The 27,212-nt window shown below is 42.3% G+C and overlaps 1 protein-coding gene across 1 annotated transcript; it reads left to right on the plus strand.

Moving 5' to 3' along the window:
- The first annotated feature begins 10,943 nt into the window (after positions 1–10,943).
- Positions 10,944–25,266, plus strand: vwc2 (von Willebrand factor C domain containing 2). Its single transcript, XM_041948157.1, has 3 exons — positions 10,944–11,594; positions 13,032–13,161; positions 25,115–25,266. Exons 1-3 carry the CDS (start codon positions 10,944–10,946, stop codon positions 25,264–25,266), a joined length of 933 nt encoding a protein of 310 aa, XP_041804091.1.
- The last annotated feature ends 1,946 nt before the right edge of the window (positions 25,267–27,212 follow it).

Consider the following 27,212-nt stretch of genomic DNA (forward strand, 5'->3'; position numbering starts at 1 on the left):
AAAAATCTCCTTGGTGCCAAAAAAGCTGTTTTTGTATGAACAAAATATTTTTGAAAATGTATTTGTTAGACTTTCTATATATATATACCGGATAAGTACTTCAACCACCTGTGGTTTTATGATGTGATATTTGTCTAATTTTCACCTTTTATTGATGGAAATCCTTGACATAAAAGTGAACTTGCATATAAAGCTATATTTCTCCTGTATTTTTGTAAAAGAAACCGCAAAAAATGAAAACAAGACCAGACAACCAAGAAGTCTGACTCATAGCTTAGACACTTTTCTCCATCTTCTGATATTTTTCTCTAAAGAGGAAATACCCCTCCACAGCCTGCACGTGTGAAACATTAACCAGCAGTGATCCTGAAATATAGGAAACAGTCGAGAGCAGTAACAGAGGCCATTAGCTGTTTGCAACACACAGCCATTAGAGATTTTGGCTGGTGTGCAAAGACAACTCTGCACAAACTAGTCCAGGATGTGTTTTGTAGATGGCAGAGGCCGCAAAGCTCCTGCCCAAACAAACTTTTCCACCTGCACTCTCCTGAAAAACAGATGCAAACTCGGACTAACCTCACACTAAATATTCAACACATGTTGTGGCAAAATTCTCACGGGTCCAGAAAAAAGAACAACTTAACCTTCAGTTGTCCACTCAAGCATACTGCTAATGGGCAGGCAGGGTACAGTGTAGTCAGTCGTTGCTGCTCTGTGTCCCGCTGTGCCCCTCTTTACTCTTGCCCCTGAATCCAACGCCCCCTCCCACTCCTTTTTTTAGTGTAAAAACCAGGAGGTGGGCACTTCTGTTCCGCCTGATCCGTGGAGCATGGGTAGCGAGCCACGTGGGCCATTTCCACAGCAGGGCTCGAAACGCTGTAGTGAAGATAATCAATACTTAATGGGGGCAGAAATGTAATGACAGTGAAGGATGGCATTTGAACCTCAGGGAAGGTGTAGCAGCAGAGAACAGTGCCGCATGTATGCTGATGTGTGCCCAGGGCAGTTATGGGTTCACGGCCAGCTTCTAATGCTATATTAATGATTTCCCTTCTCAACCCGACACAGGCGGGAGAGAGGGGCCCACTTTTGGTGCTTGCTGCCATCATACAGTGTTGAAAAAGCAATTTAAGGTAAATAAGTAAATAAATAATTTTGTTTAGGTGCAAAACCACTCGAAGGTTTTGGCAAATTGGGAGGCAGTGCTGTCACTCAATCCCTGATGAAAAATCACTGCAGCACTCTCAAAATATTCCTCCAGGGAGAGACCAGCGTGTATGAGGTGCCTAATTGTATTTTTTACTTTATCAGCCGTGTTCATTCAGGAGTTTCCCACTATTTTTCTATAGGCCAGGGCTGTTATGATTGTCTTGCCATTACAAGAGTCTTGTAATCTGCTGTGATACTTATGTAATATTCTTCAAATGTATTTATGTGATAGTAGTGATTGTTATCTTGTTCTGCTACAGTATTACTAGGGTCTGAAAGGAGCTGATCATGTTTTTGTGATACAGTGAGCAGTTTTGGAGACGATGAGACCTTACTTTGTGAGTTTTTTTTAAATCTATTCCATTCCTGTAACATTCTTATTGTATGTATAGGTTTCGATAGCTGTCTTCATCAGATTTGCTGCGTTTTTGTGAAATTAGGGGTTTTAGCAAGTAACAATCTGCCAGAGGTGAAAGAAGTAAAAGCATCAATACCACAATGTAAAAAATATCCAACTCTATTACAAAAAAAAGGCGTTTGACGTGCATCTGCCATGCCAATGTGGGATTGCATTGTGAAGAAGGAGAGATGGCGATATCATCAGTCTTTCTCCAGAATGACTCACCCCACCTTGAGTGAGCACAGTTTGCCTAAAGAATAAAAGTACATATGCAGGCAAACTGCTTATAACGTGTATCATAATGCTGTATTCTTCTTACTGATGCATTCACATCTAAATGTTGTAGCTGGCTGAGGTGGAGCTCAGCCTGCTGTTATTTTCTGAATGGTTTAATCTGTTGTATAACTACAGTTTATTTGCTCAAAGTTTTTTTTTTTATCTCTATAGCTCAGCAACTATTGGATGGATTACCATGAAATTTTGTTCATGGTCTCCAGAGGATGAATAGCAATGATTCAGTATATTTAAATAGAAGTAGTACATGCAGCACAATAATGAATAGATGAAAGTGTTTCTCCACCAGAGTTCCCTCATTTAAACAGCATTCAGACCTTCAGCTTGATGAATAAAAGAGAGTGGAATTGAACAGTTAACTGAAGAGATAAAATACTATAATGATAAAGAAATCTGAGTAGAGTGTTTTTCCTCTCTTGGATAGAGGCTGGTGGGTTGTGTGGGGTCCTCAGTGTTGCTGTGGCCCTGCATGGGTCTTGATGAACACTGCTATTACCACAACCGTCTACATTTTTGATTGCATAATGTGCTTTAGTCGTTTCTCTTTCCGTAACAAATTACCCGGTGACCGAACGTTGTCACGGAAACGACTTCCTAATTCGACATAATTAAGAGAAGTCGTTAATCCCAGCAGCGCGTGAACCTCCTGAACCGACCTGATCGTCCACCGGGCTCTGTACCTGACAGCCTGTTGTTCCTCGGTCATTTCTAACTGCTCCATCTAGTGGCCGCTCGGCTGAACGTGACGTCTGAACGCTTCTGCTCCTTTTTTTCTCCCCCCGCGTTTATTAAATAATTTATTTTTTGTCACCGTGAGAAATAAAGTGCCAGTGAGGAGCAGGGACATCAGAAGCTGCGCGGCACTTGCAGCGGCGGATCGCCGGAGACGGAGCGCTTTCACTCACTGTGGCGATTAAAGTTGAGCGCGACACGCTGATGACCTGCGAGCATCCTCCGGGGAAACTGTGCATTTGACTGGCTTAACGAGCGTCAGTTTCCATCTCCTCACTCCTGATCATTTGTTGCTGTCGTGGCTCCGCTGTCCAGCAGTCCGAAGGCTGTGTTTCATCCCAGCGCGCTGACGGGAGCGGGCAGACTCCGAGGATCACAGGTGAATTATCTCAATGCCGCTGTGTCGGGATGCAGCTTTTTATCTCATTTACGCACGTTAGCCTCATTTGCTTGAATGCTCACGTCAACTTAGTTTTGCCGGGAATGAACTGGTGTCTGTTGCAATTGGTGTTTTTGTGCGTTTCATGAAGCTTTTACTCTCTTACAGTAAAGCCACCGTGCCTGCTTGAAAATTAAATTGCATCAATCACAATAGCCTTTATGCAAATGAGCTTGGTGGGGAACTCTAATGCAGGCTGTTCGAACCTGCGCAAAAGGCTGTTGCACCTGTAGAGGCTACATAGGCATCAGTGCGAGTGAGCTGTGCTGGCATTTTGATGTAAATAGGACTGAAGCTGTTGTAAGAAGCATCAGGGAGATTTTAGTGGCTGCACAAAGACTGCCTGCTTACACACTCCAGGATGCAACATCCAGTCAACACAGCCTCACAACAGTGGAGTAGGCAGCCAAGACACACAACACAATGCATTCATCATTTGATTAATTCAGAGTTCCCAGCAAAGTAGATGTTTGAACGACGCCAGCGTCTGGAAAATCTGTGCTGCTTTGCTTTTTGGTGATAGTTGTTTTTTGCAGCTCTGATCAGTGGATTGAGATTTATGCACGTTTTTTTTTTTTTTTTTTTTTTTTTGCTGAAATGTCACTCCAATCTCTGGGTGTGATGCAGAGGAAAGTCAGGAAGGCTGCTTGCCGTCATCATCATCTCTTCTTGTTCCCTCTGAGTAGCATAAAGACAAAAATCAAGCTGATTTACACTCTCCTCCTGAATGCATTTCCTGCTCCAGACTTTTCCTGGCAGGCTTTGTGTAAGAGCGTAGTCTCACCTTGTTCTGCTGCACATAACCTTAAGATTATATGACAGTTTTGCAAGGGCCGTTGGTTTTGCATTGCATGTTTAGGGAAACTTTCTTTTGATTTGGGTCACTCACAAGATTTACAGTCAGAGGATAAAATTCAATTAGGCAGCCCTGCAGCAATCTTTACTCACTGGCAGATGGCTTAATACTCTTGGATGCTGCCTTCGTGTCCCTTATTGCTCTAATTGGATTTCATCATTTCACACTGTTTATCTGTATAAAATAGAGTTTTTAAATGTGGCATCATTAATTCAATACTTTCTCAGCCCTGTCAGATCCAAGCCCACTAGCCACCACTGTCTAAACATTTCACATCTCATCCCCTGTGATCTGCTTTGTCATAAACTGAAGTAGACCTCAAAGTAAATTGTTACATTCCCCGTGTGCCACCAATGGAATGTAGGGATGCTGAAACTGTGTAAGTAGGAGAATCTGTAATGTGCAATAAATGAAGTGCACACAGTGGCGAGGGCATATTATCTGTCTGAGTTAATTCTAGCCCTGAGGAGACGGTTTTCCTCTCAATGACATCCAGTTTGATTTTACAGAGGGACAACGCAGGAGTTTTATTCTCCAGGACACTGTGAATGTGATGTTTGCCTGATTTGGAGGCTCATTGTCAGACTTGCACGGTGCACAATGCCGTCTCTAAACACAAATCAAAACAAGGAGGATGCTGTGAGCCTCACCGCTCATCACTTGCTCTGGTGCCGTCTTTTTCTGTCACCATGAAGTTTTCACCCACATCGGATGTGCAAATATTCCTCTCAACGCTGCTCATATTTATTAAGGCCAAAGAGTAATTAGAAATAAACAAACAGACAGAAACATCTTAGCTTGTGTGCGGAAAATTCCTGGAGATGAGCGCGCCGCCTCAGTACATTTGGCCCTATTTATAGCATTATTGTGTGAGTGAAACTGCCATCAACCTCCCTGGAAGAATCCTTTCTGAGTGACATCAAAGAAGAAAGCAAGAGGCAGGCCAGCCTTAACACAACTTAACCGCCACGCTTTGTGTTATTGAAGCCTTGCCAATTCAATCTATATGAATAATAGCATCTTATTAGTCAAGGTGCAGCTAAAATTTCCCTCCAAGCTCAGGTTGTTGTGTCAAGACTTATTCGCTCTGCTGGGTAATGAAAACGACAATAATTTATGAGTCATAAATCAATGTGATGGTGAGCATCGTTGAACCGTGAACTAGCAGCCAGGTTGAATTCCTGCTTGATTAATCATTGTTGCTGCACCTCAGTGGTCAACCGACCATGTTCAATAGCCTGAAATGTAAAGAGAACTTTGGCCTTTGACAGGTGGGATTTATACTTACAGTGACGATAATGACAGGACCCTCTCTGAGTATACAGTACTGAGTTCATTCTCTCTAGTGCAGGAAGCCACTGCAATGTTTAAATGTAAGTGGAAAGTGGAAATATTGTCAGCCCTCAATAGTAATAGCACCAGACATGGCGGCATTTAAATGTGCAATGTTAATAGGTGAGCAGAATAACAAAAGGCAACTTTATTATTGTGAAATTGGCCATTTATATCAGATAATTAGAATTTCTGCTGCAGCGCGATTCCAAGCCAACATCTACTGCGTATGTGATAATTGCTATTTACTGTGCGCAGAAACTCAAGCTTTAGACTTTGGAGCTAGAGAACTGGAATATTTGATGAAGTGTATTTATAATGTATGGAAAAGTCAGGTCTTATTCTTATGAGGGTCTGGTCACTGTGGGTCTTTGACAGCTGATGTGACTACCTCTGTGGAACCGGATTTTGTGTCAGTGTCTCTAAATATGACCTCGTTTACACAAAAAATAATCTAATTATTTTGCATTTTCCCCAGAAATATGAATCCTCATTGAAACTCAGACTGATAATTTTTTTGGGGGGGAATTGTTGCTTTTGAAGGCAGTAAAAATACACAGTGGTAAAAAATAAACATGAAATTTAATAGCAGGGCTTCCATGCTGCTCATGTAGCTACAGACAGGGATTGTAGTCTACATTAGATCTGAAATGAAAACATCATGTGGCAAAGATGGGATTTTTGCAGCATTAACCTGTATGTCTTGTTGACATTGGCTTTACGTCCTTGTTGTTGGGGTATAAAAGTATTAACTGCTTTTTTCCATTTAAGTGTTTCTGTAGAAGATTCGTAGGAGGGCATTGAAGTGGTAACACTTCACCTTGCCACAAACTGGGCTTGAAAGTGGCAATGCAAGGAAATGTCCATAAAGCACTGCTACTACACCAAAAAAGGATTTTTTTCATGTTTTATGTTGTATGGACTAAACATAAACAAATGTATATGCTTTATGTCTGCTAAAATATCATTCACAGACAAAGAAATTATGTTATCTTACGTAGTGACGTTACTGATGTTGGGTTCAGTCAGAACGCCCTGTTAGACCTCTTATGAACAACCTTCTAAAGCTCCACTAACAGAAACAAACACACAAGTCTGTGTGAATTGGGAAGGTTGTAAAGGTGCTCCAGTCGCAAGCATAGACAAGATGAAAATCTGGTATGTTTAACCATGTTTTACAGCTGGAGTCTCCAGGGAGACCGCGAACACAAACAGTGTGTCACTTTCTGCAGTGGACTTCTGGAACATGTTCAGTTCAAAATCACGTTGATGAGCAATTCTCATAGAATTTAAGTCTTACGATGATAAAGCAATCTGAAGGGCTGGTAAAGCCCTGGAGACCCCAAACAGAGGGGACAATGTAACCCACATACTGTAGCAAGCGCATGTGTTATTCTAACACTGGTGTGTGTGCTGTTTGTCTCACTTTCCTCGGTGATGCTGAGCTCTCATGATGTAATATTGCACTTGATAGAAATAAGCTTTCTCTGCTGTTGACTTTCCAGCTGAGGTTTTTCCTGCTGTTCGACATGTCAGGCCCGAGGTTTGAACTGACAACGTTCACATCACATCCCAGTGCTGCCCGACGTAGCTGGCTGGCTCACTGGTGGAGGATTAGCGGCTCAGTTCTTTTAAACTCTTGTACCACTTGATTATTAATCTTTAATGATATGCGCAGAGATGTTTTAGTAATATGTATATTTAAGGCCTCTATCTTACTCCACGGGTGTGTAGTTTGTTTGCCGTCTTACACACACATCACTTCTCGCAGCTACTGATTGCATTGTTATTTATTAATCAAATTCAATTAAAGAAACAACATTAGATTACAATTGAGCCCGACAGCAAAACCAAGTGGAGGTTTTGGTTTTATTGGAGTTATTCTCATAAATGTTTAACCACCGCAGGCTTTCTGCCTGCTTCCCAAAGCTGTTTTGTTGCAACCCCTTGCTGTGCAAACCAACTGCATGTTGCTGCATTTTAAAATCTGTAAGGATTTGACTGATTTTTTTAATTGTTTTTTTGATTTATTAATTTTTTTTTTCATTTGAATGCTGTTTTAGCAGTTAATCACTTGCTAATTGCTGGGACCACTTCAGTGTTTGGAACCACACAGAGGCTGTCAGTAGCCGAACAGATATCTCATGACCACTTAGCTCTGTGCGGTTAAAAAAGACGACAGTTCTTCAAGGCAAAAAATGTACAGCTAATTCTGCAGAATTAATAAGGGTTTGTTTTGATAATTATTTAGTTGACAAGTGAGTTGTTTTTCCACTTATAGAGCTGATTTTTTTTTTTTTTTTTTGCTCTGAAGTGGGTGTTCAAATGTGTCAGAAGTGTGAATGAACTCAGTGATGTTGGCTTATATAAACCTCGGTAAAGTGCTGATTGGTGGCTGCAACCAGTAGTTACTGAGCACGGGCTATTTCAGGTCACACATGTCATGAGTTTCTGAGTCTGACTGCGGTATCACTTTGACTCTAGCGGTGTTGGTAAAAAACAGAGAGCTGCTGCATGAGATTTTGATCCTAATGAGACTTTACAGAACTACGGAGGCTGTATATCACGTATTATGTACTTATTACACTCAATTTAATACTTAGGATTTCTAAGAGTAATAGTCCACAAGCTTCTACCCTATGCTGCAGAGATGTGTAGACACTGTATTGTCTCTTTATATCAGCTCACACTGTAATTGTTTTTTCTCTCCAGCCAGAATATCTTTGCAAGTACTGTATTCAAGCTAGAGCAGTGAAGCAAAAAACTAAATTCTCTGCAGGGCTGTAGGCCAAAGATAAATCCATGACCTTTCACCAAATGGCTTATATGCAACACTATAAATATAAGAAACTTTCCCATCACTTGAGCCTGTGGAGCGGTTAAGAAAAAGTGTCCACAAAGACATCCAACAGCAGGTACCAGAGTGAAAAAGGCATATTTATGTTTCAATCCAGCCTGTGAAATCGGCACACATTATGCTGTGTGGCTAACAATTAACGTAATTTGCAGAAGACAGGCCTAGATTGCGAGGTGGCATTAGGATGCAATTAATGTAGCAAAGAATTCAATATGTTGATCCACACAAATTTTCTGTTTTTGCGGGATAAAAAAAGGTAAATATTGAAGGATGCAGCTGACATCATTCTATATTTGCCTTTTTGTCAACATATGCCAAGAAAAGGCTAACAATGCACAAGTCGGTCTCTCAGAACTTTTCGATTTCTCTGCGCTGTGTGTTACACCTGAGCCCATTCATTCAGGCTGAAGACACACAGCTTTAAAAATTCTCACAAACAGAAGAAGGCTCTAGCTTCCTACAGCAGCAGGGCCCGGTAGTGTTAAGTAAAAGTTGCTCAAACAGGAGTAAGAGGATATGTTGGCTGCCACAGATTAACACACATTGATGCTAAGGTCAGTGTTTACAGCAGACACCACTGTAACTAGCTAGTTAAATACGCCTTGTGCTGCATTGTCTTGTCTGGCTAGGAACAGGATATGTACTTGTCAGTGCTGTAGCTGGGTCACCATGGTTCAGTAAAACCCAGCACACCATCAAAGATCAAGTTATTTTAGCTGGGAATTTAGCTCAGCTTATCTTTTTCTACATTTGTGCAATGCCATCTACTGTTGCACCAGTGAGAGAGGTGCCACCAGACTACTACTGAAACAGCATATGGCGAGCGGAATAACACACTGAACTGACGAAAAAACCCCCAACATTGATTGTGTTCGTCACAGTGAAGGCTCATTGATGTGTTTTTAATCGTTTCGCAGAGCTCTGTGGCTCGGACCAACAAGCTGAATTAGGCTTTGGATACACCTATACACTACTTGTTATCAGGATCAATTTGCTGCTGCTCATGGTCTCCTCATTGGGATTTGTCTATAATGAGGCGAAGCTATCGCCAGCCTTGTCCCTTAAGATACTGTGCCGCTGTGGCTAGTTTGTGCCCAGTCGTCGACCAGCCCGAGGGCCACCCAGTGCTGGGTCCTGATGGAGAGCGCGGCAGCGGCAGTAGCAGTGTGACAGCGAGTAACAGCTGTTAAGGTGGAGAGGTGAGGCTGAGAAAAGCCAAATGAGGTCCTTTTACTAATGAGGCTCGGGCTCATCTCTCCCTCTCTCTCTCTCTCTCTCTTTCTCTCTCTTTCTCTCCCCCTCACCCTCTCTCTCAGCTGCAGCAGCATTATCGGTATGCACCTCATTCTGCTTCCTCTCAGTTCCACAGCAGCTCCAAGGATTCTGCCTCAAACATAGCAATTCAGCTAAAACACCCCTCAAATACAACTGGCGTGCCAGCAGTCGATTTCAGCCTTTTTCCCTCTGAATGGATCAGAATCCATGAATATCAAAATGCATGACTTAAAACACGTGGGGTCTGTGGCTTCATAGTTGGTGTCGGTTAGAATTAATGCGGCTGGTTGTCCCAGCGTTATCTCCGCTCTTTCTTTTTATGTGTTACCACATACCTAAACGGATTTGCTTACGGGTTATTTAATGCTCAGTTTCTCTCCCCCTGCTGTTTAGAGCTCCTTATCGCTCTGCTGGAAATTAACTGTGTTCATTGAAATTGGCAAATTAATCAATATGGTGAGCTATTCTTAAACAAACGCGGAAGGGACCTTGCAATTAATTGTGGAGTGAGTCAATAAGGAGCAATCTCACCTTCCTTTAAAATAAGCCATAAATGTCAACACGACTGCAGCCCGTTTAACGGAGCTCGGCGGTGACACCGAACATTTGGTGAGGAAATGAATGGAAGTAGGCCACCGAACGCAGCAAAGCATCATAGCAGGCATTTGAATTTCAAGACGCCGCAGTAAATCAAGTTAAGCAAGAGACAAAAACAAAAACATTGACTGTAGCCTTTCAGAAATGTGCAGCCTCTGCAACGTCTGCAGTTGATCCTGGGATTTCACTCCACTCGAGCTGTTGTGCATTGACTCCTCGCAGTTTTGAAAACTGTAAGGAAAGTGATGGGCTTTCACTTTTGATTAAATCAAACCTATGTGATATTTAGTGGGCTTCCTTAAGAGAGGGTGTTGATGCACATACATAGGTGCAGAAGCTGTAGCGAAGCTTTATTTTGAAATGGATATGGCTACCTCTGTCAGCTATAGTAAATTCATCTTTCCAGACTGGAATTATGCTCTATTTTCAAATCAATTTCTCCTTTTGTACAGTTGACTGTGATTCATTTAAAGAAAGCAGCCATTGATCCTGATTCTTTGTTCCATACAAGGAGCAGGAGCTTAAGAGTGTTACATTCAGGTCCTTCTTTGGCTATTTTCCTCTTACTCTGTCACTGCTGGGACCGATTGATGCGGGAGGTGTTACAATATGAAGCGCTATCGATTTCCTATCACAGCCCTATGAATACTCCCTGTCCTCATGATCCAATTCACTGATCCTACAGGCTTGCGTCACCCTCAGCAGGATGTTTGACATGATGGAACGGTGCTCTGAAGTCGCCTGAATTTCTCGCTCTGTTCTCGAGGCTGTCTTTCTTTCTTCCTTTCCTTCCTTCTTGCACTGTTCCCACACCTGGAATAAAAAGTGACAAAATGCTGAGCACATGACCCCAGTTTAATTTTCTCTTTGCAGATGGACTGGCTCACACCTGAGATGTGAAGTGTGTTATGTGAGCCAAGGTGTTTTCCCACCTCACTGGTGGTGGGGAGAGATGCTGCACTCCGTTGCCATGACAGCAGAAGTTCTCTTTGTTCTCGGGGTCCTGATGAGCGGCGCTCAGTGTAATCCTATAGCGACCTTACCGGTGAGCCGAGAACGTCTGGAAAGGGTGTTGACCCAAGCCAGGGAGGACAAAAATCAGGACAAGCAGGCCCCAGAGGAACCGCTAGGATACGGCGCTCAGCAGCGGCTGCAGGAAATCAATGCCTCGGGCCCCAACAGGACTGCCGTGAGTCGTGCCAAGCCGAACCTCAGCTCCCAGACAAGAGGATCTAAGGGCGGGAAGCCCCAGGAGCTGTGGAGCGAGCAGGACACCCTGAATCAAATAGACGAGGGCCCCACCAGTGACGTCACCCTCGCCCTGGACGCCATCGACGAGTACGCCTACCCAGACTACAGGGGGAAAGGCTGCATGGATGAGAGCGGCTTTGTGTTCGCCATCGGTGAGCAGTTCACCCCGGGCCCTTCGACGTGCCCTTGCCTCTGCACAGACGAGGGCCCTCTGTGCACCAAGCCAGAATGTCCCAAGGTCCACCCTCGCTGCATTAAAGTAGACACCAGCCAATGCTGCCCGCAGTGCAAGGAGAAAAAGAACTACTGCGAGTTTCGGGGCAAGATCTACGCCTCTCTAGAAGAATTTAAGGTGAGCCCATTAACTGCATTCACTCAATTTTGACACACTCAAACACAGAAGTGCTGACAGAACACTCCTAGTTGTTCCACGGAGTTCATCAGAGGCGCTACCCAGAAACTAGTTACCTTGCCTTGCAGCATGCAAGCGAGCAGGCAGGCAGATTTATAATGGCAAAGGTCAGCACTTGTCTTTTTTCTCACACAACGGCTGAATATTACCGAAGGCTGAATTTAGCAGTGCAGCTTCAGCACTGTTTCCTTATTCGGCTTGTTGATACACATGATAGGGTTATAGCTACAGTCATGTTACAGCTCTGCAGAGCACGCCGCTGCATGTAGGTGTTTGTGGACGCAGGAGACACAGAGATGCACCAGCAAGACTTTGTATGTTTTGTCCTCTGACTCCTCTTTGAAAGGCTCGGGATTGCACCACAATCTTGGTGTTATGTCTCTTTTAAGGCGCTACATTTTCCAGCTCCTAATGCCTTTCTTTATGTTTGCGAGTGTCTCAGCAGGAGGTTAAGACTAATATGGGATTTTCCTCCTCTGAGTGTGGCTCACGGACAGACAGCTCTGTGTCAAGCCTCTGCTGTGGGAAATCTACAGAAAGCTTTACTCTCGCAAGCGGCACCACGTCAGCCTTTGTGCTGCGCGCTGGTGTGGAGGGGGGTGCTTTGAAACTAAGCAACAGGCAGGTTTTTTTTGCTTGATTGCTAAGTTCTGAGGCATTGTACTAAGTGCTGCCTCGCTCCATTTTTCACAGTGGAGTGCCATGCGGGGGCGCAAGCCTCTGCAATCTACAGCAACGCTGGTAGAATTAACCTTTGCTCTCTTGTTAAGACTAAAGGTGTTTGGCCTTATAAAAGCGCCTGCTAAATGAAGCCTTTCGCAGGAATGTAGGAGGGGGAGTATTTCAAACTGCATACTATCAGTCCCAGCCTTTGTTCCACATTCGTTCTATTTTGAGACATACAGTAACGCTCCGATAACCAAGTCATTCTGAGGTTTCTGTTCACGCACCAAGAAAATTGGAAGCATCTTTCCTTTGTTTCCCATTCCAATTGATTTTCACGTATCCCCTGATTGGATACTGACGTTCAACTCTTGACTCAGCTATCCCTCAAATGAGGCTTTCAATAGCAATAAAGCTGAGAAGGATGAGACTTCCCTCTAGATGTAGTTTTGTGACATTGAATGCACGCTGTCTTAAACAAACCAGACAGGCAGGAGTGTTTGTGTGTGTGTGCGCATGTGTGTGTGTTTGAGAGACGGAGATAGCCGGAGAGAGACAGAGCAGTGGAAAAAGAGAGACAGACATCGAGACAAAGAGCCGGGGACGAAGATAGCAAGAAATTAATTAAGAGGAGACTGGTTGTTTTCTGTGTGTATGCTCTGCGTGTGAACTGTTTATAGGGGTGTTAATTACTATTTCTTCTCCGCTACCCAGGTGTCTCCATGTGAGAAGTGCCGATGTGAGCCAAATGGAGAGGTGTTGTGCTCTGTGGCAGCCTGCCCTCAGACAGAGTGCGTGGACCCGGAGTACGAGCCGGATCAGTGCTGTCCCATCTGCAAGAGCGGTGAGTGGAGACGATATCCTTCAGCAACACTGTGGTGAACACTTCATTCTAGCACAACCAGTCCACAAGTGGTGGCTGCTGTGTAGCTCCATCAGGGCAGACTAGTGTCAAATATTTTCGCTCAAGGGCACCTCAACAGAAACAGACCTGTCACAGTTATTACATAATTGTTTAAAAGCAGCAGACTAACAGAAATCACTACTTCCACATCGTTTTCTACAGTTTGATGTTTGACTGCCGCTCTTTCACTGACGTCATTTCAGTGCGCCCCCTTCCTCTGCCATGGTGTAATGGCACTTGAGTGGTGAATTAGCGCCACCAGCTGTTTATCTCATGGGGTTTAGCTTCCAATATTTGCAGAATGGTTGTGGATGGAAACGCACGTTACGTTTTTGTTTTTTTTTTGCAGATTTTCTTTAAATTCGGTTCCAATTTACACAAAAAATGTAAACCTGGCTAATGTTAGAAAAGTTGCTACAAATTGCCTTTTCAGGGAAATAAACTTTACAAAATGTAAACGGCATGGAAATGTTTCTATATGTTCCAATGCTCACTGCCAATAAATGGCTCTTCTTCACAGGGTGTCTGTGCATTAAACTATTATTAGACTTTAATAGTTGCATAAAATGAAGACAGGTAAATCATTAAAATGCAATTGTTCTTTTATTATTTATCAACTAAAATTTCATGATCATAACAGCCCGAAGCAGTCACACTGTTATGTGGTGTACTTACGAGGGCGAGGTAGCAGGACACTTATTTTGCTGACGCGAGGCACGCAGCATGATGCACTGCAGTGTTTGCAGTCTCTTACCTTATCAGATTGCATATTTGAAGTAATGAGATCTTTTTCAACAGACTCCCACCAAAAATCTGATCAATCAATTATGTGTCGTGGCCTGTTTTGGTTTGCTCATGTCATTTTCAGTCTTAATTTCGTATAATTACACACTTAATCCAATGGAGGCTGTAGCATATGCTGCGAATCCGTCTCTACTGTCTGGTATGGTGATTTGAGGTCCGCTTGCATTTTTGCGCTGCCAGGGGTTATAAGTTTATGATCTTGTTGGTTTGAGAGCTTCGGCCCGTCTTAGTAGAAGGACTTCTGCGGCTCAGAGTCGATTATCTGAAGTTGTTTCGGATGATTCCAGACAGCATGTCCTAGATTATGTCCCCTTGTTTTCTTGGTGTGACTCTAATGCAACATGGCAATGTCAGCAACATTGCTTCCTTCAGCAAAAAGAATGATGACTTGCGATATGTATCTCTGACTTGGGATCTTAAAGTGGCGCGGGATGTCTGCTATAAACCAGAGCAAGCAATCGGCATGAAGAAAAAAACCCCTGTGATAGAGGCAAGATGCACAGTACGTAGCACATAAAAATGCTTCGTCTGTATGAGCAACTTTCAGATGGCAGTGCAGCTAATATCACTTCTGAGTAAAACTGCAAGCAAGATGCTTTGGTTTTAATGCTGTTTGTTGAAACTGCTCCAGTTAGAAATAACAAATCGTGGGCAAGTGAAATTACAAAACATCTGTCTTGCAGAGAGATTTATCCTCAAAGAGAAATGCAAAAAAATATATCAAGAAGTTATTTAACTGGATGAGGTAAACAAAATGACAGCAAAACGCCACACTCAATGTATGACTGCCATCAGCTCGGTTCAGTATAATTGCAGAGGGAACGTCACATTCGGATTATTCTAGACTCATAGCACATTGTAAACATAAGCATTTGCATGTAATGAATGTTTGTGACTAGTTATCAATCAGAGGTTGTTCCACTCAAATTAAAAGCTGTCTCACAACCTCCAGAGACAACACACTGAAGACATTGCTAGTCATGGAGCGTTACTCACTTTATTAATATTTGCCTGCTGCAATCTTGGGAAATACACATTGGTCCTTTGCCCCCCCCCCCCCCCTTTTTTTTTTTTTTTTTTGCTGTTCACCCACTTTTTGTATATGCACATATTGATCATGCTGAGAGTGCTTTGTGCAGAGTTTGGGCAGTGCTCCATATTCCCCCCCTGTGAAATACCCAGTGGATTTGCTGGGTTGCATTCACAGGCACATCAGTCCGGGAGACGGATGCACATGCAGCACAGTATGTGTAGAGATGTGGCAGACTGACGAGTGCATGCATCTATTTTCAAAAGTCCCACCAAATCCACAGGCTCATTCAGCCGATGAGGATTTTCAGGTTTAAGATGGCATCAGACCCTATTACCATAATATTACCACACATTACCATTCAATAAACAGAGCTCACTATGTCTAAGATGCCAGGTTACCAAACCACAGCTAACACGGTCTCAATCTGGATGAGAAGTACTTGCATTGTTGTAGTCCTTTGGGATTCTGTGGTTGAAGGAGCACTACACTGATTCTACACATTGAGACCAGTTTGCTCATCACAAGGAGGACCACTCCACCTGTGGAAAACAGTTGTATAATGTATTTCCTGGAGCTGGAGCTTTTTAAACCTTCACTATAAACTGAGGGCGTGGGGTTTGAAATGTGTGTGCTTTTATCAGGCAGAGAGTGGTTAATGCAGTGCGAGTCGCTGCTGGTTCTGGAAGTATTGTAACCGCACTGTAAATTCATATTTTTTTCTTTTAATCCTCTTTTAAGTCTCCCTCACCATAGAAGCACGGCACAGGGGTGTCTGGAAGAATTCAACAATGCTATAGATTATGTTAAATTGTTTCTTCTTTGTTTCTGAGAAATCATGTTTTCTTTCAGTGTGCCATGGCTGAAGGCTATAAATACTACAATACCCATGACTCTTGGTCATTGTTGCTGTAAAGAAGGAGCCAGACAGGCAGAGCGTGAGAATCAGAGTGTGAGCAAAGTCTAAGAGCTTTGTCGTTTAATTTGTGGGCAAAACATGGGGCTATAGATGGTGAATTAAGTCAAAATTGGTGCCAAATGCTGAAGTAAATAAATTGAAGCTCCAAATTGTATTGTCAGTGTTCTCAACACTGTGATCTTTTTTTTCCTGCGGAAGTGCACCTTGGGAGTTAATTTGTTTATGCACAAAGGTTGTGCCTTTAATATCAAAGAACCTCACATTTCTAACAGAGTTGTTCCTCTTTTCTACTGGTGATTTAACCAGGAGATTCACATTCAGTCAAACAAACCTTACTTTTGCAGAAGCAGGAGGCCTGAAATAGCTTCTCCCAGTTTTCTGACAAACACTTTTTAGTTGCATGGGAACTGTAGGCTGCAAAGTTTTTGGGGTCAGGATCTCTCTGGCTTTGAGTTTGACCATTCTTTTTTAAAAATCTAGTCTTTACCAAGTCCCCCAAATTTATGGAAGTGAAATGCTAAATTGCTGGAGTGCCCCTTTAGTATTTTCTTTCACACATGCACCTGTGTGGCATTTCGCTAAAATTAGGACTCTGCTGCTACATCGTCATGCGACCGCTGTCAGCTTGGTCCCACACTCTTTTAAAGTAATCTCTAGGAGCACAGTGGTATTTATGAAGATGCAGAAATAGCCTTTGGCAGCATTTACGCCTCATTTGTGCAGCAGACAGGCTACACTGTTTTTAAAGCTGCAGCAGGTGAGATTTTTATGCTAAAAATAAATATATTTTTAGGTTTGTGCCAATCAGTGTCGAGACTTTCTTTCTCATTTCTGTGCCTCCTGCTGGTGCTTTCAATTATTCAGGATAGCTGCGAATATCAGAGCTCAAACTGTTAATTAAACAGTGTTGAGTATCTGTGTATCAGTATGTGTTTAACAACCTCTTATTGGACAGGGAACATTTCTGGCTCTGATTTGATGAACAGGGCTGGTGGGGTTGTAACCGTGTAAACACGAGGTGTAAACACTCACCACAATCATCAAACATCTTTGTGAGTGTTAGACTCTGCACGCTGCCGGTCACCTTACACCTACTAGAGAAAACGGAGATCTCTGTCAGGGAATAATCCTGTGAAAACATGCTGCTTTGAAGACTCACTGTAATTGTCCCGTGCTTTCATTTGCATTTGCACTTCATTTCACGCTAGACTTGACACCATAAAGTATACATGAAAAACAACATGTTAAAAAATGAACTATAGGGGATACAATGTTAAATAATTGGAAGGTACATTAATCAGACCCAAACAGAAGTAAATGAGACATCACTTTAAAGGACGCCACTGATCTTCCTTCAGCTCGTATCAATATCAAAACGATTAGACATTGGATTTCACTTTGTCTTTTATTCATGATGCTTCTTCGCCAGGTATTACAGACGCCGTGATTTAAATGATGAGGATCATTGATTGTCAACTCCCATCTTGCCACCGTTGATCATGCAGTGTTCAATACGAGACAGCGCTGCAGTGTTAGCGCCGTGATGAAATACTGATGATGTAAAATAAGGTTATCGGAGGTTGTTGGAGAGTTCCCGCTCAGGTGGTGTTGTTTGTCTTGTCTGCAGATGTTGTTTGAAGACTAGACAGATGTTAGGACCTCCCAGGAACTCTGATGCATCCGAAGTGTCACATCAAAGCACAGTTCATTAATGGGAAAGAATTAAATAGTCACCCAGATGTGTAATGCCACTAGAAAGGAAGAAAACTTTCATAGAGTTTGAGAGTGTGCATATAAAAGCATTAAAAGGAGAGTCAATGGAGCAAATGAGGTAAAAGATTGAAACATCACATCTGTGAATGGTTTCTCATTCAACAAGTCGTGCCTGCTGTCTTTTACTCTCATTTCCCAGCTAACAGCCGTTCTCATCTTTACCATTTTCACTATTGATATAAATCACAATGAAGTATTTCAGTGTTTGATAAGTTCATCAAGTATGCACAAGCATTATCTTGGCCTTTTCAGGCATGCAAAATCAATGCTTATGGCAGAGCACCCTGTCTCAGATGTGTTATTCAGCCTGTATGCGAGGAGACACTTGGGGAAGAGCCAGGGGAGGAAGATGAAAGTAAGAGGTATCGCTAACATCCACCCCAGACAGTTGTTCATGAATATCAAAGAACAGCTGTGAATGGAGGCAGGTTCTCATCATTTTTTACTCATTATCTCACAGCACTGGAACACATTGCAATTAAATGGCTTCATACCCTGTAAAGTTTGTGACATTCACGAGCTGCCATAAAGTTTAATTAAATAATATTGATTCTTGCAAAAGAAGCCCTAGTCAATACAAGTCAAAGAGGGAAAACATGTTCTCTATGCTTTAGGATTAAGTGTTGTTTATGTTTTCCACAACATGGAAGTGCAAAAGACAAGTGTTTGTTGTAAGTTCTGTGCCAAGTGTTTTTTCTCTCGCAGCATCTGCTTTTGAAGAATGCTTTGAGAAAGAAAAAAATCAATGCAGGAGAAGCCTCTCTCCCCAGCACCTTGGCTGTGGCTCTCTCCCTCTTGTCCTTTGCTCTTGCAGGGTATCGCCTTGGCAACGCATGAGGAAACAAGTGGTGCTCTTCAAGACTCAGACATTAGGGTCAACACTAATCTGGGGGGGATGTGATAAACAGTCTGAACCCGCGCCAAAATCACTTCAAATAGAGCAACACGAGACATGGTAGCCTGGTTGCCAAGAGGGATAGAGACTCATTTGAATTAAGAGAGGCGTGATTCATAGGGGGTCTTTCAAGATGTGGTTGGTTTCTTTAAGGAACACATAAAAAAAACACTCAAGTGAAAGGGAAGTTGTTTATGTGGATGTGGAATGGTGTGGTTTGTCCATTAGAAGCAGCCTCCTCATCCTCACAGCACAGACTAGTGTAGCAAACAGAGCTAGTCTCAATAATTACAAAAAAATAGCACTCCTTTGTAATGAACTAATATGCTAAGTCCTGCAACCCTTGGTTACTGTTGCTATGTCTGTCCAGCTTTCCAGCTTACATGGCAAGATGTACTTAATAATAATAAATGTGACAAATTAACCATTAAATTTGCAGTAGTTTCTGAAACAATTGACCTTCAATTTCACACAGAGGCTAACAAAAGCAGCCTCTTTATTTCTCGCTGATGACTGTGGAGTTTCTTGGCTGAAATGATGACTGTCACCAGCAGATTGTATCAGGTGAGGCTAGCTAATTATATGAACGAGTCCGCCCAGCGTAATGCACCAGGGGTCATGAAACTCATACAAGGTGGCGCTGATCACATATGAATCAATAGTCTGTTGTTTTCAGAAACACATTTTAGCGTGCTGTTTAGCTGTAATACGAGGAAGCTCGGCCGTCAGTTTTTCTTGCTTGAAAACTCGCAGTAAACACCACCCAGCAGCCGGAGCTTTTAGTGGTCCAGTGCATCCAGATGTGTCCTCGATCTGTCTGCACCTCATCTCAAAATGGGCTGCAGTTGCTTGAGTATAAACAGCCCAAACCAAATAAAAAGCAGGACGAAGCCGAGAATGTTATTCCACATTCAGATGGATTTGCACCGTGGCTCCCATGCTGTGGACGTCCCAGGGCTGAACAGACATTGTTCTTTTATAATGTGTAACCCCACACAGTAACAAAGCTAAGGACGTGGCCCATGCATTTGGATATGACACCCAGTTACCCCTGTAGGTAGTTGGACATGCTAACTCTTGCAGCTTACATTAGAGCAGATAAGCACACTGTTTAAATCATTGCTACACCTGTGCATCCCACTTAAACATTTGGAGTCATTCTGAAAGCCTGTTGTGCTTAGTTACAGCTCCTAATTTAGTTAATGCAAATTTCCCCACTGTGGGATTAATAAAGGATTATTTTATCGTATCTGATCTAATCTTATCTTCAGCTACACTCGGCTGTTTTGGTTTATCGAACAGTTAATTAGCAGTACAATGATTGCTTCTTTTTAAAATATTTAGTAATGTCAGTATACAGCAACCATAATGACGACCAGTAATGGAATCAGTACGAGGTGTGTGTTGTTACTTGCTGCACAACGACTATTGGCCATGATGTAATCAGGAATAATAACTTAAGTGTAGCCTGATTTCATTTTTTACACAAAAATGGGGAAAGTAGGACATTTTGCACCATCTAATAAAGTCACAAAAGGTAAAATAATATTCTTTTCCCTCCATTTCTCCATTTTCTACCTTTTGGTTTAATTATTTCATTATGCAGCTATATTTTATTATCTAAAGGCCATTTTTCATTACTGAACTTCAGAGTTATGATTACAATAGAGAAAGGTCACTATAATGAAGGTAATGCTTAGTCACATTATGTCTTAACAATTAGAGTGCTGCAGAGTCGCTGAGTGGTCTTCTTGTTATGTGTTATTTTCTATATTATCTTCTATATTATCTTCTGAATAAAAGGCAACGTTAATGAGACTTTCAAATACAATTTTCACAATACAGTGCACTAGAAGGGGAACAAAACTAAACAACCTGCTAGATTGACGTCAAACCTCTAAATATACTGTTTATGAGGTTGGTCTCCCAGTGAAGTCTGTCACCTGGACACCGCTGTGATGGCTGGCAAGGTTTTGCGGCTCGTCCCTGTGAAGGACATCGGTCGTGACAGTCGAGCTGCTTGTGTGCAGCTGGGTTGTTCAGCCACAAGGATTATCAGTGGGCGCAATAGCTGGAGACAACATATGCAAACAAACATTCAGTATGAGGTGGCACTTCCATAAATCTCACTGTCCGCAGCTTTAAGCCAAGGCAGCCCATGCTTAAAAGTCCAAATCTGTTCCATGCAGCATCTGTGAAAGAAATTATTCATATTGTTGTTAAATCATCGTCTCTCCCTGCAAAGTTCTCCCACTTCCTGTCTTTACAAAGCAAGGTCATTTTTATTCTGCATTTATAATGCAAATGTACTCAAGAAATGCATTAAGATGAGTGATTTCTGCTATTCTTCTCTTCCCATTACCTTATAATGGAGCTCTGCAAGTTTTTAACATTTCAGAATTAAGGGGTGTGATGATTAGGATGTGTCCTCGATTCCTGGTCCATTATCTGGCACTGCTACAGAGCCAAAAGCCACAGGTGCTAATGGATATCTTTTTCACACGCTGCCCATGCCAACTTCTAACACGCTGTAGTGACAGTTTGGGTCCAACTGCTCATGCACATGCACAGTCCATTTGTCTCTGCCTCTTCGGGTGTCGTTGAAAAGCTCTTGTGAAGCCTGATGTGCCTATAAAAATTTCTTTCTGCTACAGAGACTGAGAGGAAGAGAAAGACAGAGAGTGATGGAGAGACGGGGATATGTTATATTAATGAAGCAATGACAAAAAGGTGGGTGTTGTATGACTGGCAGAATAATAGGCTGACAGGAATGAGTAAGCGCAGTGGTGCTGCATCCATGCATTAATTAACACAAATGAGTGTCATACAACTGTGACTGACTGTCTGACAGGTTGTGATTTAATCCCAGCTCCAGGAGGAAGCACTTTTGATGTATTTTGTAAAGTGCCTGATTATTTTTTGCATTTTTCTCTGCAAGGAAATCCTTGACATATGCGTCTTTTATTTGAGACGCTGTGTTCTAAATGCTGCTAATGATGATGAATCAGTAGCGACAGCAGCCTGGGCCACAGGATGAGTTGTTATTCAGATAGTGTGTGTGCGTGTTCATCTGAAGACTTATAAATGTGTTAGGGTTGACATTTTGACAGGCCTCGGCAAACTGTTCACATTGATTGATGTGCCAGAACGCTCCTCCTGGGTGCTGACGTCCAATGAAATGCTGTGGCTGCAGCTGAAAGACTCCCCATTTATCAGCATCTTAATTATACAACAGAGTGGCTCAAGACCTTGTTAGTCTAAGGGAAATAGCCATTGTTATGCTATACCTGATGTTGTGGAAGCAATTCCCGCAGTGTTTGTATTTTGCCGTGCAGCTTGAGAGATAATGGATGATTTATGAGCAGTTTTTTCGAGCCACTGGTTGAAGACGGAGGTACTTTCACCAGACAAAAGCTTTCCCATCACACCTAGGACCGAAGAAGGTACTGCTGTAGGTGATACAAGGAGGGAATTTACTGTATGTTTGGTATTGTGGCCTTGACAAGTGGATTTTTTGTACCCACAATGTTAGATAGATAGAAGAGGGCACCAAAATAAGCTGGGCCCGAGTGGCAGTTCATTTTTTCCCAAGTCTCTGGGCCATGTACAGGGCTCAGTTCTTAACAAATACTACCTTCAACATCAAAATTTCCATTAGTGAGATCCAATTTCCTGCAAAATAATAAAAAAGAACAGTCCCTTGGGGTGCACTTCAGAACTATATTAAAGCACTGCGTTACAGTGCTTAATTTGGTTTTTATGCACAATTCCCGCTCTTTGCATTCCAGCCTTGGAGTTACATATGGAGGGAGCCCGCCTACAGCACGATTTATGCCTTACTTGTGGTGTAGCCAATCTGAGGAGTGTAACGCAAAATACCATTGAATGCACATGCACATCTGAAACTGAATAAGATGAGCAACTTTTAAATAAATAAATAAAGACAACTCCTGTATTACATGTCTGAATCTCAGGACATTTGAAGAGTGAATTGTATCTTTAAGAATTAAGTGTAATCACTGGAATCCAAGGATGCATCTTGTTTCTGAAGGGAGCTCGGTCATCAAGAATAAAAATGCTCCTCCACATCACCCGAGAGTGGTCACTCAGTGGTCTGAAGAGCATGATAATGACGAACAACAGAGCAGATACAAAGCCAAATGACGATTTATGACAGATTGGCGGGAAATATCAGAAATGGCTAATTCCACCTTTAAAAGGACCCCAGAGAAAACTCACAGTCTATTCATTATGTTAAATATGATCAGCAGTGGTTTCACTCTGAATGAATATCTGTCAGAAAATGGCCACTTACACCAGCAGAGGCATGTTCACAAGTCTCCATGCATGTGTATCCATTATTTTTTCTGTCCCTCTTATTACACTATTTTGGGAAACAGTCAATGAAAGCCCAGATGTGAGAGCCCATTTTCCACTGAGAGAAATGAAATGAAGGGCAGCGCATTTGGTCTCTTGTGCTCATTCTCTTCTTTGAATGATTGCAGTCAAGTTTGCTGGGATGTCATGAAACTATCTTAGAGAAGCAAGATGACTAACTACACCAAACTCCATATGGAAATGTGGTCATTGCAGCCGAAGTGGAATGTGAAAGTAGTGGTGAAACAATAACTGAAGTCCTGTCCTACTTTCAAACTAGCTTCTGTCCCATTGGCCTTCATTTCTTTCAGCAGTCATCAGTCAGTTCATGTGGAAAGCTGAAATATGTCGATGGATAATTTATCTTATTTTCTCTTATATTTATGTATATAAATGCTCATATATCTAAATGAATATCTCTGCTAGCTACTTGAGCACATTGTCACGGCATTGACCTACTTCAGCTTGAGTCTGACACTAGAACAGAAACATCAAAACCTTGTCATACAATAATTACAAATAAAAAATATAAAGTGTAGACTTTGCTTTGTGGAAATTGTCGGATAATCAGATTTTATTAGCGGCAGCAGTAGTAGATGTAATCAATTTTAGAATAACAACAGCAACATATTTCAGCTTTTTGGAAACGCCAATGAAAGAAACTATGTGATGCACTTTAGAATGAAGAATACAAAGACCAGCCTGAGCGGGGCTCTGGGCTCTGGGCTCTGGGGAATGGAAACAAATAACCGTGGATGTTGAGCATATACAGTATGTTTGGCAAACTTAAAATGCAGAGAACAAACTCTGGTCAAATAAAAAAACCCAGGCCTTCATGGTGGTTCAGGTACAGTTACACTCAGGATTTTGCATAGTCATACAAGCCTAAAAACCTGTTTTTGGGAATCGCAAGAAAGTGACACAGAGCATCCTTGTAACAACGGTAACGGCAGAGCTGGAGACGCCGACTGAGATCATTGTAAGCAGCTAATAAATTACAGTATTTGTGTACATCTCACTTTCATCTGGATGGTGTGAATAACACGTGCTGCTGTCGCGCTGCTGCTCTGTCTTGTCTGCCCATGCGCTGTCAGTGTCGTCGCGACCTTATCAATTCTCAATTTGTTTCTGGCAGTGTCAGAAAGTGGACGTGTGATGTGAGAGCGTGTGAAACGTGTCAATTGACTAAATCTCAGGGTCAAACCGTGAGAGTTGGCAGCCCTGGCATTTAATTGGAGTAGGGTGTGTTTTAATGTTTAAGAGAAAGAATGAGCCTGATGTTAATTCTTATTTCAAATGTTACACAGCCTCACTTTATCTCAGCTAACTAGCTGCCTCCTAGTTGTGCACTGACGTTTGTTTAGGCCTATTTTAAGATCCATATGTTGGTTGTGGCACAGGTCATGAAGTGAAAATAATGGAAAACGTGTGAGTGTGAAATAAAATGTTTGCAATAAAATACTCTATTGGTTGGGGTCAATGCATTTGCTCATAGGGTGCGGGCGAGATTTGGTTTGAACAGAACTGCAGGATTTACAGGTTGTTGTAATTCAGAATTCACCTGTATCCAGACTGACAAGGATGTCTGCGGATTCCTGGAATTAAAAACTGACTTGGATCCTTTGAGCAACACAAAGGAGTGTTACTTTGAATTGTGCGTTCAATCCTCTAATTGCATTTTACACATTGAACATTGCCCTTGGTGGGTCCAGTAGCAGAAAAATAGCACAGACTGGGATAATAACACTAACACAGGGACATTTCTCCAACGCCAACATAAGAATGATTTTTCTGGTCTTTGTATAAGTACACAACTCTGAATTTCTAGCAACAAAACTGACCTATGGTTAGGTTTCTGCTCATTTAGTTTGACCAGAGCACTATTCCAACAGCATATTGCACATAAATCATTGGAGCAAAGCAAATCATGCATTTTCAGCCTCACAGTCTGACCTTGATAAAGTGACATGATGCTGATAACAAAAGATATGCATTAAAAATATATCATGAGGACAATTTGAAATTCAATTTCGCAACACACTGGGCTGTTTTCGATTTCGCTCTATTTTTCCTGTTCTTCTCGCACCACTTACAGGGCCCAATTGCTACGCGGACACAGCGGTGATACCGGCCGGCCGAGAGGTGAAGATTGATGAGTGTACAATCTGCTACTGCACATACGAGGAGGGCACGTGGCAAATTGAGCGTCAGGCCACCTGCAGTAAGAACGAGTGCCAGCGGAGCTAGAGACTGGCACGGTGAGAGGGGACATTGGCACACAAGACCAGCGCCAAGCCACATGTAAACTCTCGGCCTTTCACCCAGTCTGCCAGACGTCGGGGTCGGACAGCAGCCCTCGAGCATTTCAGCATTTATAGTCACTCCTGTATTACTGGAAAAAAAATAAATGCTTTTATGAAAGTTTATAATCCACACACAGAATATCTATTTATCTATGTATTGAATTATTTATGAATATATACAAATATAGGAGTCATTAATGCTGAACTAGTGAAAAAGTATTTTTTATAGCCTCTGTATTTTAATAAGCAATGTATTGGACCAGAGGTCAATAAAAAAAACAGAATGTATAGAACACACACAGCTGTCTTTGGAGGTGAAAACCTCAGTGTCTCGACATGTGGTGTCTTCAGACAAACCCTGACACCAGTCCCTCTACCACCAAAGTGCAGACTAGACTATGTGCGATCCATGTGAGAGTAATGGGTAAAGATTTGCTGTTTATCAAGTGCGGAGTTAAAAACAAGTAAGCAGGAGGAAATTCAAGGGGACTTGACTGTTTCCTCACTTCTTTTATCTTTTTTGGATGTTCAAATGTGTTTTGATTTGAAAGTGCTTTTTTTGTATTTCTCTTGGTACTGTGTGTTTCATGTTTCAAATAAATGCCAATCTGCACTCTGTAAATGCTCAAATGGTACTTTCCAGCTGTAGGTCTTCATGTTTAGTCTTTGCAGAAAGGATGGTGTTTTGCATTTACAGACTTCCAATGAATAAAATGTTCACCTGAAATCAACAAATGACACCGAGATGGAATGATCCACCCAATTTCTTCCGATTTTGCATTTACGATATCACAGGTAGCCTTTGAATGTGACAAACTTGAACAACTTGAACAAACCCGCCCTCGAGATGGAAGCATTTTTCTGTTTTTAAGTTCTAGGATGAGAACTATTTGTGGGAAAGCTACAGGTAAATATTTAATGAGTTGTCAAGAGGATATTAAGTTATTTAGCAATGCTGCAGTTTCATTTTAAATAGCTGTGAGCATCACAATATAAAGACGAGAGGCTGCAAGTGAGAATACGCAATCTCAATAGTTGCCTCTGGATTTCAACTCCATTAATAAAGGCCAGATTGGACACTCCAAAGTCACTGATCCCAATGTGGTTCCAAAACTCAGAAACTTAAAGGTCATATGACTTGCAGCATATTTGTTCTTGTCTTCATCTTCGATTTGAGGGTGAGGAGTAATGAATACATATATCTGGCAGAGCCGTGGGTCCCATCGACCAGCAGATCAAAATGATGATTAATAATTTAAGTCCAGTAACAGCGTGAGCACTGAAGGGCAGGCTCTGATAAATGGATGCAGATGTTGTGTTTCTGTTTTTTCCTGTTATCTTTTGCAGCGCGGCTCTCTCTGTGTCACCCTTTGCAATGTGCCGGCCACGCCGCCAAACTCTTTGATCAGGGGGTTGCCTGACAACGACGTCGCATCTCCAGCAGTGAGACGTGCCTGTCAGCCAGCTGGAGGGATCGAGGTAAATAAGCCTAAATGCATGTACATGCTACTTGACAGGCTTCTCTCAGAGCAGCGGGGGAGCGGTGGCAGAGATCTATTAAGGTTTTCTGGCCAGCCTTAACTCCTCTGTGTCTGTGACTGTAAGGGTCCTCTCAAACCAAACTCATTCATTCAAGGAAAACAGGACCTGTGCTTGTGCATCCAAGTTGGAAATGATTGTGGAATTTTTCCTCTCCTGTCCACCACTACTCACTTGTAATGCCGAGAGCTCATTTTAATGATCCCAGCTCCTCTCCCCCCTCAGTTTTTTTCTATTTAAATGAGTTATTGCCGTGCCTTCTCTGTTCTTTCATTTTACAAGGTATTACTCCCATATGTTTAATTTCCCAAGCAGCTTTCCTGCCGTGTATCAGCCGGTGAGGTAATGACT

The sequence above is a fragment of the Chelmon rostratus genome, chromosome 11 (genome assembly GCF_017976325.1).
Source record: "Chelmon rostratus isolate fCheRos1 chromosome 11, fCheRos1.pri, whole genome shotgun sequence".
In the NCBI taxonomy this organism is placed as follows: Eukaryota; Metazoa; Chordata; class Actinopteri; order Chaetodontiformes; family Chaetodontidae; genus Chelmon; species Chelmon rostratus.

Bases quoted from the DNA above. Each gene is read 5' to 3' on its own strand.
- vwc2 (XM_041948157.1), top strand. From the start codon at position 10,944: ATGCTGCACTCCGTTGCCATGACAGCAGAAGTTCTCTTTGTTCTCGGG. The intron at 11,595-13,031 runs GTGAGCCCATTA...TCCGCTACCCAG, and splicing joins CCTCTCTAGAAGAATTTAAG to GTGTCTCCATGTGAGAAGTG. The intron at 13,162-25,114 runs GTGAGTGGAGAC...CACCACTTACAG, and splicing joins CTGTCCCATCTGCAAGAGCG to GGCCCAATTGCTACGCGGAC.